Below are 15781 nucleotides of genomic sequence, written 5' to 3'. Positions count from 1 at the left end.
AAGCATTTAAGTTTGTTATTCGATAAATAACAATAAATGTATCTAATTTAGACCTAGGAATCAAAAATATGTCATTTATTATCGCAAGAAAAATAAGTGATGCAACTAGTCTCACTTGTAACATATAGGCGTTCTGCAGCAACTCCTGTATCTCCCGGCAGAACTCGGCCTCCTCGGGCGACGTGAGTGCGAGCGTGCCCGTCACACCCCCGCGCGCTCCCAGAGAGAACGCGGCGAGTGCGTCCTCCCAGTAGTTTATACTAGTTTCCAGAGCCTCCATGCCTGTTAAAAAAAATATTTCACCATTAATTTTTTTTTTTATTGAATGTCACAACTTTAAGTACCTAATAAACTTTATGGGTACAAATAAAACAAGTTTTGTTATCACTAAATCATCGCATATATTTCTGATACTAAAATATTTCTTAATAAGTATATTTACAATAATACAATAAATGCAGGTCATAAAAACATTTTGCATTATTTTAAATTGTAATAAAAACTAGCCTGAAAGGCATATTACATTTGAATCCCAATAAATAATTATTATAGCACCTATAATCTAATCTACATAAATACTTTTTTAATATCTGGGCCATTTGATTGCACGGGGTATATTTTTTGTAAGTGATCCACAGCCTCTTGCACCCTGCCATTGAGATCTTGGACACTGCCCGCTACTTCAGTCAATGCTTCAGCTAATCTCTCCTCTAACATCGCCCTTCTTTCTTCTTGTATCCGCATCACAGAAGCTATAGATTCAAGAGCCTCCGCCATGCGCTCCTCTGCCGCTATTCGCCTCTCTTCTATGTCCAGCGCCCATCTCGGAGGAGGTGATTCTGAATGTATGTTTTCATCTGAAAGTATAGTTATAGATTTATACTTGCATTGAATTTTTTTATTTATGATCCTTTTACAAGAAATAATTGTATTTTCCTTGATTTTAGAGTTGAAAAATGGTCAACTAAAAATATGTTATGAGAAACTTTTTTATTAATTAGTTGGGAAGTTTAAGAAATAAATAATACTAATATAAATTTGAAATATTATATACCCATAATAGAAAATGAAGAAAAATTATCCTGTCTTGTAATGAAGACATTTTTATAATAACAAATAATTATGCCATAATATTTTTATCTTACCAAAATTATAATTTTTAATGTCTACAAAAACTTCAAAATTCCAATATACAATATAAAATTATTTTGTCCATCCATTATACACAAAAAGTTTCAATGCACTTCTTATATCTACAGTAGGCCAAATTAACCACAAATATGCATCACATTATTTAATAAAATAAATTTAACAATACCTGTTGATGTTCTGGAAAGCTGTCTAACTTTAACTATCACTGGTGTGGATTGTGTTTTAATGCTCTCGAGTGGCACCGAGTCTGAATCATCATCTTCATTTTCTATTTTTGATGTACTAACAGCTGGTGCTATTGTTCCTCCTCCACTGAGCTCTAGAGCTCTCACTTCTAACTCATTAAATGGCACTATCTTCACGGAGCCACCATTGGCATCATTTTGGTATTTTCTTCTGGCTTTTTTTCTACATTTGTGCCTCCACTCAAACCAGTACTGGAATAAATAGAAATGACTTATAAATTGCTTCAGTTTTAAATTTTCTTACTAAAGAAAAAAGGTTTACCTTTTTCCATCCATCCGGTGTCTTTAAAGCACCTCCTTGCACAGCATTCAGTCTTTTAGCTAAGGTAGTCCATTTTTGCCGCGTCTCTTGATGGGAAACCGGAGTTCCAGGTATTAAACCTTTTGACATTTCTTTATTCTCTTCAAGAAAATTTAACAATAATTCCAATTGTTGTTTTAGTATACGTCTAGGCGGTGCCATCTAAAATTAGTATTTTTCAATTTAATACAAGAATATAAATGAAACAGCAATGAAAAATAAAACAACACAATAGCATTTACCGGCTCTCTACTTTAATTCAATTCAGATGCACACTTACCTTTTAAAAAACTTGTTATTCTTTTGTTTTTGTTACGGAGAATTTTATATTGACCCGCGATTTATATGACACTAGGAATCTCTTTCACAAAAGCAATCATTTATGAAATTAATACTTGCAAAGCGATATGTAATGGCGACCGAATAGCAATACGCGACACAAGTTTCTCAATCTACACCAACGCGTAATCGATATATAAAAATGAATATTATTAAGACTTAGTTTTTTTCTTTTATTTTTTTTGTGTCATAACAACCCAAATGTTATTTCCACAAAATATTCCATAACCATGGACTAAAATACATAATATATAAAACCTATCTCTAAAGTTAAAACATAAAAGAATTCATAGATGGCGTTAAGATTTTGTTATTTCACAGCGCCATCTAGTATTCAGTAGCATTATTGTATATTTCAACCACATGTTTCCGACGATGCTATGTACGATTCCAACGGTAAGAAAATAACTTATAAGTATGTAATGTGTACTAGATTATAATCTAACAACTAACAATTCAGTCCCGATAGGTACCGAGCGAAATCTATTTTATTATACCTACCACAGTTCTGTACTGCGACATTTAACAGTTTCCATTGTAATAGTATGTAAGTTTAAATACAGTCAGCCACAAATATCGCGAAAAAAATAAAGTTTGCATAAATGAGTTAAAACTAAAATTTAATTTAATTTTTCGCGGACCGACTTATTGGTTAAGGCGATACCTCAAGGTCCATTTTCATACATTTTGTTTCACCTTTAATCTGGGTAACTAAACAAGTATTGGCAAGTAAAGAATTTAAATTCACGTCTAGTTAGTGATTAGTTCTTATTTAGTTACCCAGATTAAAGGTGAAACAAAATGTATGAAAATGGACCTTGAGGTATCGCCTTAAGTGTAGGTTGTTCAGCGACTCGCAATTCTAAAATAAATTATTTTTTTACCAGTGACTAATATACATTAGTTGAATCTTACGAGTTACTTAGTCACAAAAATTTTGGGTCTAATGTTTACACCACCTAAATCATTGAATGTTATAATTTACTTTTTATCCCGCAAACGGACAAAGGCGTGAGCAAAAGTATTGACTTCTACTAGTCTAAAACATATTATATTCTCAGTTTGAAATACAGTTATATAATCATATTAAAGATAGAGCACAGTTATTTTTTTAAACGGTCATTTGATAAGTAATAACTTCAAATCCCATCGCGTGCCGCAAGGAACTGGGTTGTTCAGTTAATTTCGCAAATGCTCGACTCATTTATTACCGTAGTTGTCACAAAAAATCCTTGAATATAACACGTTAAGTCGTCGGACGAGTTAAAAATCAGATTATGAGATTTGTGGCTCGTACTTATTAATTATTTTACCCGGCCTGGATTAAGCCTTTTTTGCGCGGTAAAATTTGTTAATCCTACGGAAGTTTTTATAATTTTACGAGTTGCAAATAATATTAACGATGGTTATAAGTAAATTAATTCAGGTAATAGATAAATAGTAGGGTACGTACTTGGCATTTAAATATCCTTAAGAAATAAGTAAATAATATGGGCGTCGCATTTAATATAATACCGCCTTCAAAAACCACTAAAACCAAAAAATAATTTAACAATACCTATATACTGGTTATAAATTTTTGAATCAGTACCAAATACAAAATCGCGTAACAAACACACAAAAACAAATATACATCATACAGTCGAATTGAGAACCTCCTCCTTTTTGAAGTCGGTTAAAAAAAAGGAAGCATACAAATACTTAATAAAAAATTCAGTATGGCTCCATTCGCTTGTTTATAATAATAATATAAATTCCAGAATGACGTCACTTGTAAGCTATTGAAATAATGTTCCTCTCAAGTAGGTAATTTATTCTACGTTTGAGTTCATAAACCTTCGACCAACGACGTAACTTTTTTTCAATTGCCGGTTCTTGATGAACGAAAAAAATGTAATTGGCTAGCTAAGAAGTGAGAGAAATTTTTTAGAAAATTGTTTTGACTATACCTTATTTTACTATAGTTTATTTACATTGTTATTTCAGTTCGATATCAGCGAGCAAAAAACTATCTAGGTAATAGAGGCTAAAATAAATGATGTCGATATTGATTTAAATTTATTTGTAATTTGTGTAATTTAATTTAAGTTGTAGGATATTATATGCACCTACTGCACAAGTACAGAGTTACTACATAGAAAGGACTGTTAATGTGTTTGCTATCTATTGTTTTTTTCCTATTGATACTGCGGACTCAAAAGTTTGTTTTATTACCTATATACCTAGGCATTGACGCAAACATTGAGATAATGCGATTTAATTATAGTATTTACTTAAGTACTTTGATTTTTTTTTAAATAAAAAAAGTAGGTATCTTTGTAATTAAACGAAACAGGTCGGTACCTAGTCATTACTTGTTCTTGTACATTATTTTAAAATCAAATGGTTTTTTACATTTTATTTTACAATAGTTAAGTATATGGTTTCATAAGAGGAATATTGTAGGAAGCAGTTGAAATAAATGGCACCGGCTCCCTTGGGGTTTGTGTCTTCCCGGAGCGTGCAGCGGCGCGGCGGCGACACGACGGCCGCGCCGCTCGCCGCGCGTCACTCGACCGTGGTCGCTCCTGCCTCGCCTCTCGAGCCTCGCCGCTGCCAGCCGCTAGTTCGCTGCAAGCTCCGCACTGCGGCGGTACCCTGTATCTGCGCTCTCTTGCCTGCCTATTCGAGAAACGTTATTTCCCCCTTCTCGTAATTATATGTGAAAATTAACGCCAACATAAATAACTGTAGTGTTCCGTCATACGTTTTCAGTGTCTGTGTGTTTATCCGCGAAATTTGTGAGTTTTCTTAAGGAACTCACGGCACGTCCCCGTCTTATTGACGTCGATTTGTGTCTATCCGGCAGGTAAGAATGACGTTATGTGTATCTTCATCGATAAAATAAGTAATTTGTGGTACACGATTGTATTCATTTAAGATTTTTAATTTGACTATTATTGGATTTGCGATGATATCAATAATAATTGATTATTTAACTTATCATCATTGCCTCACTCCGAACTAAAGGAGTTTTCGGAGTCGGATATTAGCATTTTTTTTAACTTAACATAAACGGCGTTCAAACCTGTTTATTATAACATTTGTCTGCTGTATACTAGTTTAGAAAGGAATTCATCAATCAAATGTTGCAAAAAACCTCGCCTATACTATTGTCAGTCAACTTGTCGTGCAAGGGCATAAGATCAAAGTGTTTCTTCACCAAGACGCGCCGAGGAGAGAACCTTCTAACACGTTTCTCATAAACCGGTTCACTCGGATACACCGGCAACTTATGCAATGGTCTTTATCGACAATGACCAATAAACGAAACGTTACATTTCTAATGTGTGACTTAAATTATGGACCAGAGCGTAACTGCTTAGCACCCATCTCAGTCGTTATATTATTGCAATTTTGAATACGGTCTTATATTATAAACGTAGCAACAGAAGTCGTATTTATTACAGCAGCAATCAAATTATCTCATTCAATTGTGACGAAACAATTTTAAGTGGCATCCAAACCCCTCAAATCTTTGATCAGGGAAGGTAATGCTCTGACCGCAACGTCAGTAATTTCCTGAACCTTTAGATATACGCATAAAGTATACAGTTGCGGAAACACATTGGTACTGCTCAGGTACGAACGCTAGCTTAGTACACATTGCTCGAGTGCTATCAGGAATTCAATGCAATAAACACGAGAGGTTACTCGAACCGTCGAACGACACAGTTATGCAAAGATGTAAATTACATGTTATATTTACTAATAGCCTTATGCAGCTGTGCGTAACCTTTTGGCCATAATATCTACAAAACCAAAACGTCCTTCACAATAAAGTTTGGAAATATTTCCGATCATCGTAAACTGCAGCTGCAGATTCTCGTGTGCGGATTGACAATGCACACAATTGCCGGAATTCGTATTGTGTTCGAATTCAAACATGAACGCGCCAATTCACGGAAATATCGGCACATGAATAACTTTTATTCTATAGAATTTGATTTTTTTGTGTCGAGTAAAGTAATCATCCTTTTCGTTGCCAGGAATTTATGTAATATAATACTAATGAAATTTAACTAGTTATATTTAATATCTAATAAAAATAAACTAGTACGAAAAATAATACATCTTTAAATCACAATCCCTCGAAAAAAGGGAAGGAAAAGCTTTTTATGCAAAGCAAATAACGAGTATGACATCTGTAAACAAGTTTCGTATGTCTCGATTGTTGAACCCCTGGTGGGTCAGGCGTCGTCGCGACACCGTCCAATTGGCGTCGTCGTATCGATCTGCCAGTACATTTCACTGCCTACGTCACTGGGACATTGGCCATACACTAAAATAAACATCTAATTTCTCATCGGCGACATTAATTGCATCGGTCTGTCGTTCAGAACGCGCGACCAACTTATGTGTTTCACTTGGCTAGTGCACGATTTTATCACGTTACCGGTTTCAATTTATTCACGAATAATCTCATGCGGGCAAGTGCAACATTCTTTTCGTATACATGCCATTATTCCACAAGTGAATGTAAACATATGTGAGCTTTTGTATTATTGTATATATTAAAGACATTGCATCGGAGGGACAGTGGCTAAATTGCCTCTACCTCGTCGTCTCCGCAGCTATTGCCCATTTCCGCTGCGCGATCGGCGTGTTGCCAGTTGCCACTAGTCGATGTTGGCATAATTTAACGTTGGTCAGAGTTCATCGAACTATGCTTAATATGTACAGAAAGAAGTAATACTCAACAAGTACCTTCTTTCATAATTTTACTACCCCAGTCCCATTTTGTGAGGGTCGGATGAATGTATGTTACAGTGTTATGAAAGGTTTTGGCTTTATTTCTACATCCTATGCCAGCCTCTGGCAAGCTGCCCCAAACATCTACCAAGATAATCTGGGACGTAGATAATAAATTACTCAATATAATATTCGTAACTTAAAGACAAATATGACTAACGAAAAGACTGAATTCATTTAATGGTTATGAATACGTAATATTTTAATATTATCTTCTTCATATCTTTTTATATCAAAACTGTGTAAGTAGATTCAAATAACAAAACCTTATTGCTAAGTTAGAAACGTCTATCGCCTCTTAACCATTTTTTTTTCAAGATTTCATCTCAGAGAATAATATTATTCCTCTGGGTTATTTATGGCATATATTAATTTCAGTTTAATTTCACCAGCATAACTTCCAGTTATGAAATTTACACGCGTATAAATCCCCGAACCCTATGGGTTGTTTGGCCTACTTATCGTGTTGTTGGCATTGCGGAGACATTTTGCGACGCAATAAGTAGGCGCGATGTCGCGATGTCGGCTGGAAAATTGCTTCAATTTTTACGGAGGGGACCAACCCTGAAACATAATCAGCTAAATAGCAACGCTCGATAAGGAAAATTTGTGGAGTTTCACAAAGTTTACAGTCTAAGTTGTTGCTGCTCTCCAATTTGACTTTTGTTTGTATAGTTGTTTTAGTTACTACATGACAAGAAATCTTTTTAATACAAATAAGAATTTAGCAATCCTTTTAAAGTTGCTGGAAAGGAAATTGTACTTGTATACTGGTGTTTACTATCAGAACTAACAGATTCTCAATAGTCTCGTTTAAATAAGCAGCCATTCATGAAACGCATTTAACTTTTAAATGAATAGTCAGAAGTAACCACAACTAATTCTGTACCTAACATAGCAGAGAATAGTAAAACATACTGGTAAAAAGATAGTATTTAACAACACAAATATACATTTAGCATCATTTGCATTGTATGTTCTGTCTGTCACCTATTCTTCACTCTGGCATTTCTGTTTGGATAAATAAATGCCAGACTTGCAGACTGAAGGGGCTAACGCTGCAGACGGCATGAATAAGGTAAAATGTAAATGAAACAATTTTAGACGCCGTCTTCCTTCAAAATAATGCAATTTTACTTTTAAGTTCTACAAAGTGATACATTGTTTGGATTCTAAAGATAACGCCAGGTTTGCTTAAAAATAAATCCGCACGTAAAGAATCTAAATATTACTTTAGGATTAAACATGTCTCAACTTTGAGCTCATCCCCGTAGTTATATTGTTGTTCCAATCTATATGGAACGAGGTCACGTCCCTTAGGCTAGAGGCGAATGAGGAAAGCTTTGTACAATACGACCTCAGTCGCTTCATCCCTTCGACATAACAACGCCATACAAACGACACATTCACATCATTCATTCGCGCCGGTGTAGTTCAGGTGTAGTAGCGCCTCTAGTGCATTCAAAAACAATGTAAATTCCAAGGCTTTCACCAGTATGTTATTAAAGCAATTATTCAACAATAGCCATTAAAGCGTTGAGGGCAGTAAATTTTGCAATCAGTGAGTTCACGATTACGACCTAACGAAGAGCTTAGTTCCTAGTCTGGAGGAAGTGAGGTAATAAGGGGCTGAACGTGGGCGATTCTCGTATTCGTATGCAGGTCGCGCGGTGGTGGCGCGATCGATACGCGCCCGCGCGACGCCTCCCTCGCGAGTACAACTTAACAAGTACAAGTCTGCCACAACAAATATACTGGGGTTTATTCAATTTCTGCGAAGACTTTCAATTTCGACCTTCATCCAGATGCAATGTGCGAGTAAATCGTGGACTACATACACAGATATTCTAATGAATGCCCTTTAGAGCTGCGGTGGAATGTTAACAGCGTTATGAATATTGCTCTCTCAAAACTGGCGTGTTTACATTGCAATTATAGGCCTCGAAGTGCAAAAGATTAGTTAGCTAGTGTAATGCTTGGTTTAGAACGTACGCACTGTCACACTAATTGAAATTTATAAAGACTAGCCGACGTGTACGATCCTTCCACATAATAAATCAATCAAAAATGACATTTAAAGAATTATATACGCTTGATAACACATTCGTGTCGTTTATACATTACTGAATTGAAATTGAAGTCGTTTAATTTCTAAAAATATAAAAGGAAATAGATTAGAAACACTTGCAAAAGTAATAGAACTTCGCAGCGGGGTATTGTCGGTAATGTATTTTAAGATAAGCAGATGACATCATCACAGGCAACGGCAAGGGAGTGTTTATAAAAACGGTTTGACGCGAACATGGCAAGCAGCGAGCGAAGTAGCGCGCGGACGGTGACCGCGTGGCCCTGATCTTGACGGAACAAGCGCAATGATGACCTTACGTGACCGAAGCAAAATGTGTTCTCTACGTTTGGCGCCGAATATGAACTCACTAATCTAATTAAATTACGAAACCATACAATTATGCCTATAGCTATATATTTTCCTGCTCGTTACCAGGAAGAAGAGAACAATCTTGATTTAAATACGACCTTTAATAGTAAGACCAGCTCATCATATTAATATCACGACAAGCGTGGGTTTTATTGCCATAGGGCACTTTATGTTGTTGCTTATTTAAATGTGTATATAAGATAATTTCTTTACTTCGTGAGTACTGAGTAGTGATTTTGTAGTATAGATGGATGCTAACAACAGACCCTCTCGCGGTTATCCCCTCTTTGTTATGAAACGAACTATTTACTAATGGCTTAATGCGTTCCCGATAGTCTGACGTATATCAGAGGGAGCTACCGCCAAAGGGAGAAAAATCTATTGTAAAACTTCCATTGCAATAAGGTTCAAAATGCTCTATAATAATGACTAGTAATTTCATACGATGTCTTATGGTAACCATAAATAATTGTATTAGTTTAAAATATGTAAATTAAGAGTCACGTGGAAGTGTTTTTGTCGTGTTTCAATCATAACGTAGGACTTGCTTTCCATTGTGTTTGTATTATGAGGCTTTGTAATCTTGAACGACAATGCGTAGAGATTGAGATTAAGATAAGAACTGAAATTATATCATATGAATATATTACATACGATTTATTTTGTTACTTATTTGTATAAATAAAAAACCAGATTTGGAAGAACAAATATAGCTTATAGATTTTTTTAATTTACAGTGAACTTATAATCAATATGATTATATGCGTAGAAATCCATAAATGCAGCCATTAAGCTTGTAAAATTGTATGTTTAAGGGACTGTTTTATGAAACAATGAATTTCAATTTTCAATTATCGGATGTACACCAGCGCAGCATACTCGTAACTGTACCGATCCGCATTGCACAAACGTTCAACGTATTATGCGTTGTACGCCGGTCATTGTCCACGGGTACAGCGATATTCCCGTATGCCCCGCAAATAAGATACAAATTTTATTACTGCATAACTATCATTGAGATCCAATTTTAAAATAGGGTTAATAGTTTACTGATATCCCCGTATCCAAGTCTCATCTGTTCTCCGTTTAGGTATTCAAAGACCAAAGACGATTTGTGTGCATTTTTAATGTAGTGGTAAAGCAACTTTAAGCCGCTTTAAAGTTCAATGTTATGAAATGTTCCTAAAGATCGTATACCGAATCGATCAATTGATAAATAGGCTAAAGCTCAAGCGTAAAAGGCGGTCGTGCGAGCGTACCTGGATGCTTTCTTTCTTTATTATTGTAGTCTTTTTGTGGCCCGGCCAATGCTCCCCATTTCGGACGACCGGCGACCCTTTGGCCGAACAATGATTATGTCGAGGGGGCCGCCTCGCAGCTGCTTTCTCTTTCCAAACGAATTTCAGTTATTTTTTTGTGGAAGTTTGTAGGTCGCGAAATCTGGCCAATTTTCCTCCCGAAATAAACATTGTAGGGTTTTATCTTTAACGGAATCAGGAATTTGACCATACGTGAAAACATCTGATAGATGGGGCAGATCGTGTAAAACATTATTTAATGCCGCGTTACTTAGACCTTCTGAATGTTTTTTATCCAGTTGAGTCCGTATTCATATTTAAAAACATGAAAGATTTTTTTTGAGGACAACTTAACAAAAATAACAAACACAATTTCATAGAACAATCAGATATAATATTTGACTGTAACCTATTGAACAGTTATCGAGAGCGCTAGAATTATTGCTTGAAAGTTGATCCAGAAAGTTTCTAATCGAGACAAAAAGTTGTTGAGATGCGTCGGCTTCATACATTTGTGACAACGTGAAACGCAATGTGGTTCCTATTTTGTAAGTGTTCAAGTTTTTCCACAAGCGCCGGCGTTGGGTACCTGTTTTAGAATGTAGGAAGCTCTTATTTCACGAACAGTAGTAATTTCCTCGTTTACTCGGGACAACAATTATACGAGCACACATCGTCTGAGCAACTCCGGTAGAGACTTTTACCTTAGATCCTGGAACGTGATGTTATTCCACTTGTGCCCTGTGTATCTGTGAAACATCTCGGCGCAGGAGACGGCTCGAGTTCACGGCCATCGGAACAATCGATTGAAGGGAATTTGCGCGTGAGCCGTGTAGCCCCTGCGCGATGCGTGACGCCCACCGACAGCTGAGATATATTTAGCTAACCTTGACCAAACACTGAATATTATTGTGGCGACAACATGTTATTTTTATTCTGTGTCGTTGGCGCCATGTAGGTTAGCTGGTTAAATATAAAGGTATACGAGAACATAAGACTCGAGTTTAGATTTAAATAAAACTGACCCAGGAAGTACAGAATTTTTTAACATATTTCATAATTCGAACTTAATGAACAATCATGATATTTTTTTAATTATTATTTAATTTGTGTCTACCAAAGTTGATGGCAATAACGTTCCTAGCGTAACACATTCCAAAGTATATACAGGAACAACGTTATTTGAGAGGTCTCCGTAAACGAACCACTTTAATGCACCAAAGTGTTTTTGTTGGCAAGCACGCTGGTGTGAGGAGAGGTGTTATTAAGCTGTCGCGTCTGCATTAACGAAGCTTCGTAAAATTAATTACACACGTTGAACCAACAGGCGGTTATAGTGGTCACTACGAGCGAGGAAATTAAATGAACACGCACGGTCACTTCTTACCGACTTCCCTCATTATACGCATTCTAACTGCAAGGGTATGACTATTCAAGTTGTAACTGATAGCCCTATTATTAATAATGAAATCGATATATCCGTTCGGTTACAAACGGGACAGTTCGGAAATACCCAATTGATATTCTCCGCATGATTATAACGACAGGTGTGAGCTTCAAACAATGTCATGCAAGTGTCGCTAGCTTCCGGCGCGTGCGCAGCCACGTGCTTACCATGCGTATAAACTGTAACCATGGGCCTTTTATAATAGTTTAGTCGTCCGAAGGAAATGTTAATAGATGTTAAATGTTGACGCGCTGTGAATTTTTTACTGGCTAAAGCTTTTGAATGTAGTTATGTTGGGAAATACTTGGCTACTGCGTTTTGTCAATAACTCTTACATTAACACACGTCAATTCTGTCGTGATTGATAAACTTGTTATAAAGTAGTGACGATAATGGAACCCGCACAATAAACTATAATTTAATATCCGCCCAAATATAATCCTATTTCCCACAATAGCACCAACGTCCGATGTCCTTGACAATGATGTAACAAAACTTATACGGCTTCACATAATTCAACAAGAATGGTGAACCGATGTGTAGCCATTAAACCCAAACTAATTAACCTACAACGGCGGTTGACGTCTACCTCAATTCTCATTAATCAATTTGACTTTCAGTACGTTACAAATTACTTATGTGGCGTAAATTGCAAAGGTAAACAAGCTTTATTAGCACATCCATTGGGCGTCACTGGGTTAATAGGTATAACATCATACATAAACGAGTGCCCTCAGATTACAATACATTTTCAAGCTCAATGTTATTCTCAATTATATTTTTTTTTCAAAACCTAAAAAATTATCTAAAGCTATAATTAATAGAACGCATATAACACAAATATCGATACTTATTTCGCATTTATAGAAGTTTGAACACGATCCCTGAACATGTTAGACATTAGTCAAGTACAACATCCGTCTGTCTTCCCCTTTGTTAGAGAAATAGACATCACGTTCCTCTTGAATCTCTATTAGTTTCGACATTTGAGAGATTTGTAAACAAGATGATTCGAAAACCGCAGTTATTTTCACCTCAACAGTCGCAATAAACATAGTATTAACAGCGATTTTCTAGTAAATTATTTGATTTAGTTATCATAATGCCTAATCGTCTCTTCATATTAAAATGTATGCATAAATATTGTCTTTAATAAGGATTGCTCCATGTTGATGTTAGGCGATATAGCGAATTTATTTTTATTTATGAGATAATATTTTATTATTGTATTGTTTAGTTACGGAAATTATATATCTTGTGAAGTTAGTATGATCACGCTTTACGAAGGTCCAACTAGAAATAAACAACTCAACCTTGATTTTATGCTTATTAATAAACATGACGTATTCTCAAATAATTGACACGAACATCAATAATTTATAATAAACATAAAAAACGTTTATAAACATTGATCCGACTATGATAATAAAGTCCAATCATTTTCATTCGGTACATTAATCCGAAATGATAAAGAGAATTTTTCAGTCAAGGCCGTCGGAAACGGTCGGCTCGTGCGGTCCTGTCCTTGGCTCCAAAGTCCTTGAGCGCACTTTATCTCACTCCACTTCACCCGCCTTTATTCAGAGCTTTAAGCTGAATGGTTAATCCTATTATCCTTCCATCTACAAGTTTAATTAGCTTCGTCTCATTACTTGTAATTTGCGAAATTCAATCATTAGTATTATAAGTTAAGGAAGCCGTTGAAATTCGCTTTGGTATACTTCCTGCGATAGTCGGCGGTCATTGCGTCCCTTTTTGAGGAAACGCCGTTGGCTGACCGTTGAATAATGTATCGGGTTCCAAATTCGCAGAAACTAAGCAATCAATCTATTTTCAACGTACTTCAAACATATGGTAATTAGTTTGTAATTAACTGACGATCATAATAAACGAACATTTATACGCGCGCGCGAAACACCAATCTTATTTATTGGATAAATGATGTAAATTTGACCTTCAACGAGGTAGTTGAGTTTATATTTTATCACATGACAAGTCCAAGGCTAACTAGATTCTAACGCGTTTCCAATTAGAATATGTTAAAAAGCTGTGTACTAACTTGCAATAACTTGTTTTGTACATACCATTTTACTTCATTACGTGGGTAATAAGTAGATAGTGACTTGGTGTGGGTTTTTGTTTGTACGTCCGTGTCTGGAATATATTCTCATATCCACTCGGCACGAGGTTTATTTAAATTTTTTCATCCGTATCGTTTGCTTAAACTTTTATTAGTGATAAACTCGTATAATTTGCAAAGAACAAAAATAGTTGCTTTGAGTACTAACTCCCAGACAAACAAGACGGGAACCTATTCATAATGCACAAAGACATATAACTAGTGAAGTATTGGTACAGACAATGCATGCTAACGGGACTAGGTACTAATTGTGAACTGAGAATCGACCTCTTCCGTTACCCGCCGCGCTGCGTCGTCCTACAACACTCTCGGGGATAGAAATATTATAGACAGCACCATTACAGTTAACGACAAATAGGACACTACTGCTGTTAAGGTTAGCTCGTTATGTCGCTCTGCACTGTTTTCATCGACTGGAAAGTAAATTAGTAACTGTATCTAAATTACTCTACTCGATCATCGTCAGCACACTTCAATCCTATTACCGTAGCCAAAGTGTTTTTCGCAAAACGAAAACCTTTAACAAATTCGCCAGTCACCTCACGTAGCTAATGTAAAAAACTCGGCATTTTTATTCCACAAGTCTCTATCTAAAAGCTTGTCTTGTATTCACCGGCAGCCTGGAGACGATAACGTGCACTGACCGTAACGGTTCACGGTGTCGAATTAGGTGCGTCACGCAGACGATCTGTATCTCGAGACTTGAAACGTAATAATTCCGAATGTCTCTCATCAGATGCAAGTTGTGTGAGTACTTGATGTGGTAGATTAATGCAAGTCGCAACAAACTGTATAAACTATAAACAGATAATTTAAAACAAGCCGACCATAGTTCTTGTAGAACGTGCTGCGACTGCCAACGACCTGTCATTTATCGTACTTGTCGGTCACGAACTTTAGATCACCGCAAGTATTTTTTTTACAATAACTGTGATGTGCCAAGATAACATTCACAGCGCTCTAAAAACACTCATTACTTCAATATTGGGAAATTGCTCACAATATTTCTTTGGACAAGTTTTCATTGGTTTGTCTTGGTTCATCACGTTTTGGATTCCTTATTATATATTGTACTATTTGTTAAATTTTGTTTTATAAAATATTTAATTATAAAAATACGATAATTTTGTTGCTAAACGAGAAACACAAACCAATGAACCTAAATAACATAACATTAAGCTTCACGTCAATCATAAGGTTCTCATTATACAATACGCTGTAAGTTCTTTCCAAAACAGGCACTCGAGAGCTTAAGACGAGATTGGAGATCTTGTCTAAACAACGTTAAAGCACTTTGAGATGAACGTAAACATAGTGAGATTATTTCAAAACAAATAGGAGTATACATCTCCATTCGGCAGCTGTTACGAACATTAGATCGGCTAACAATGAACGCAAACAGTGTAAAGACAATTAGCGAAGGTGACGACGCTCGCTATATTTATTCAGAAAAAGGTTTTAAAATACTTACTGATGCTACAAACACTAAATCCTTTACAGTTATATGTATACATACATTGTTATATTTTTAAGTGGTAATATTTATCGAATTCTATCCCCCCGACCCACACTTTGTAACATTTTCATACAACACCCGTATCATAATTAGTTCCTTGACAGCGCTAAGTGAA

At 35.9% G+C, this 15781-nt stretch overlaps 3 protein-coding genes across 5 annotated transcripts in view; 1 reads left to right on the top strand and 2 right to left on the bottom strand.

The window, feature by feature from the left end:
• The window catches only part of LOC115448253 (mitoguardin), a 56350-nt gene that overhangs the window by 5334 nt on the left and 35235 nt on the right, over nucleotides 1-15781 (bottom strand). Inside the window, exon 4 of the mRNA XM_030175625.2 lies at nucleotides 116-282. Coding sequence (XP_030031485.1) covers nucleotides 116-282 — 167 coding nt within the window. The remainder of the gene's footprint in view (nucleotides 1-115; nucleotides 283-15781) is intronic.
• LOC115448255 lies at nucleotides 376-2245 on the bottom strand. 2 transcript variants are annotated; one of them, XM_030175631.2, is made up of 4 exons: nucleotides 1941-1959; nucleotides 1660-1860; nucleotides 1319-1589; nucleotides 376-857 (listed from the first exon to the last, which is right to left on the bottom strand). In XM_030175631.2, the coding sequence occupies exons 2-4, from the start codon at nucleotides 1858-1860 to the stop codon at nucleotides 568-570; spliced, it is 762 nt and encodes a 253-aa protein (XP_030031491.1). In that variant the 5' UTR covers nucleotides 1941-1959; the 3' UTR covers nucleotides 376-567. The 2 variants fall into 2 exon arrangements, with proteins under 2 accessions (XP_030031491.1, XP_030031490.1); XM_030175630.2 differs by lacking the exon at nucleotides 1941-1959 and adding an exon at nucleotides 1979-2245 and having other exon boundaries at nucleotides 377-857.
• Nucleotides 4615-15781, top strand: part of LOC115448254 (protein unzipped) — a 31249-nt gene continuing 20082 nt past the window's right edge. Inside the window, exon 1 of one of the 2 annotated variants that reach the window (XM_030175628.2) lies at nucleotides 4615-4885. The gene's annotated coding sequence lies outside the window, so the exon portion shown is untranslated. The remainder of the gene's footprint in view (nucleotides 4886-15781) is intronic. The other variant, XM_030175627.2, reaches the window with a different exon arrangement.

The sequence above is a fragment of the Manduca sexta genome, chromosome 23 (assembly GCF_014839805.1).
Source record: "Manduca sexta isolate Smith_Timp_Sample1 chromosome 23, JHU_Msex_v1.0, whole genome shotgun sequence".
NCBI classification, from domain to species: domain Eukaryota; kingdom Metazoa; phylum Arthropoda; class Insecta; order Lepidoptera; family Sphingidae; genus Manduca; species Manduca sexta.
The sequence above is the reverse complement of the archived record's forward strand: the minus strand, read 5'-3'. Positions and strand labels throughout refer to the sequence as shown.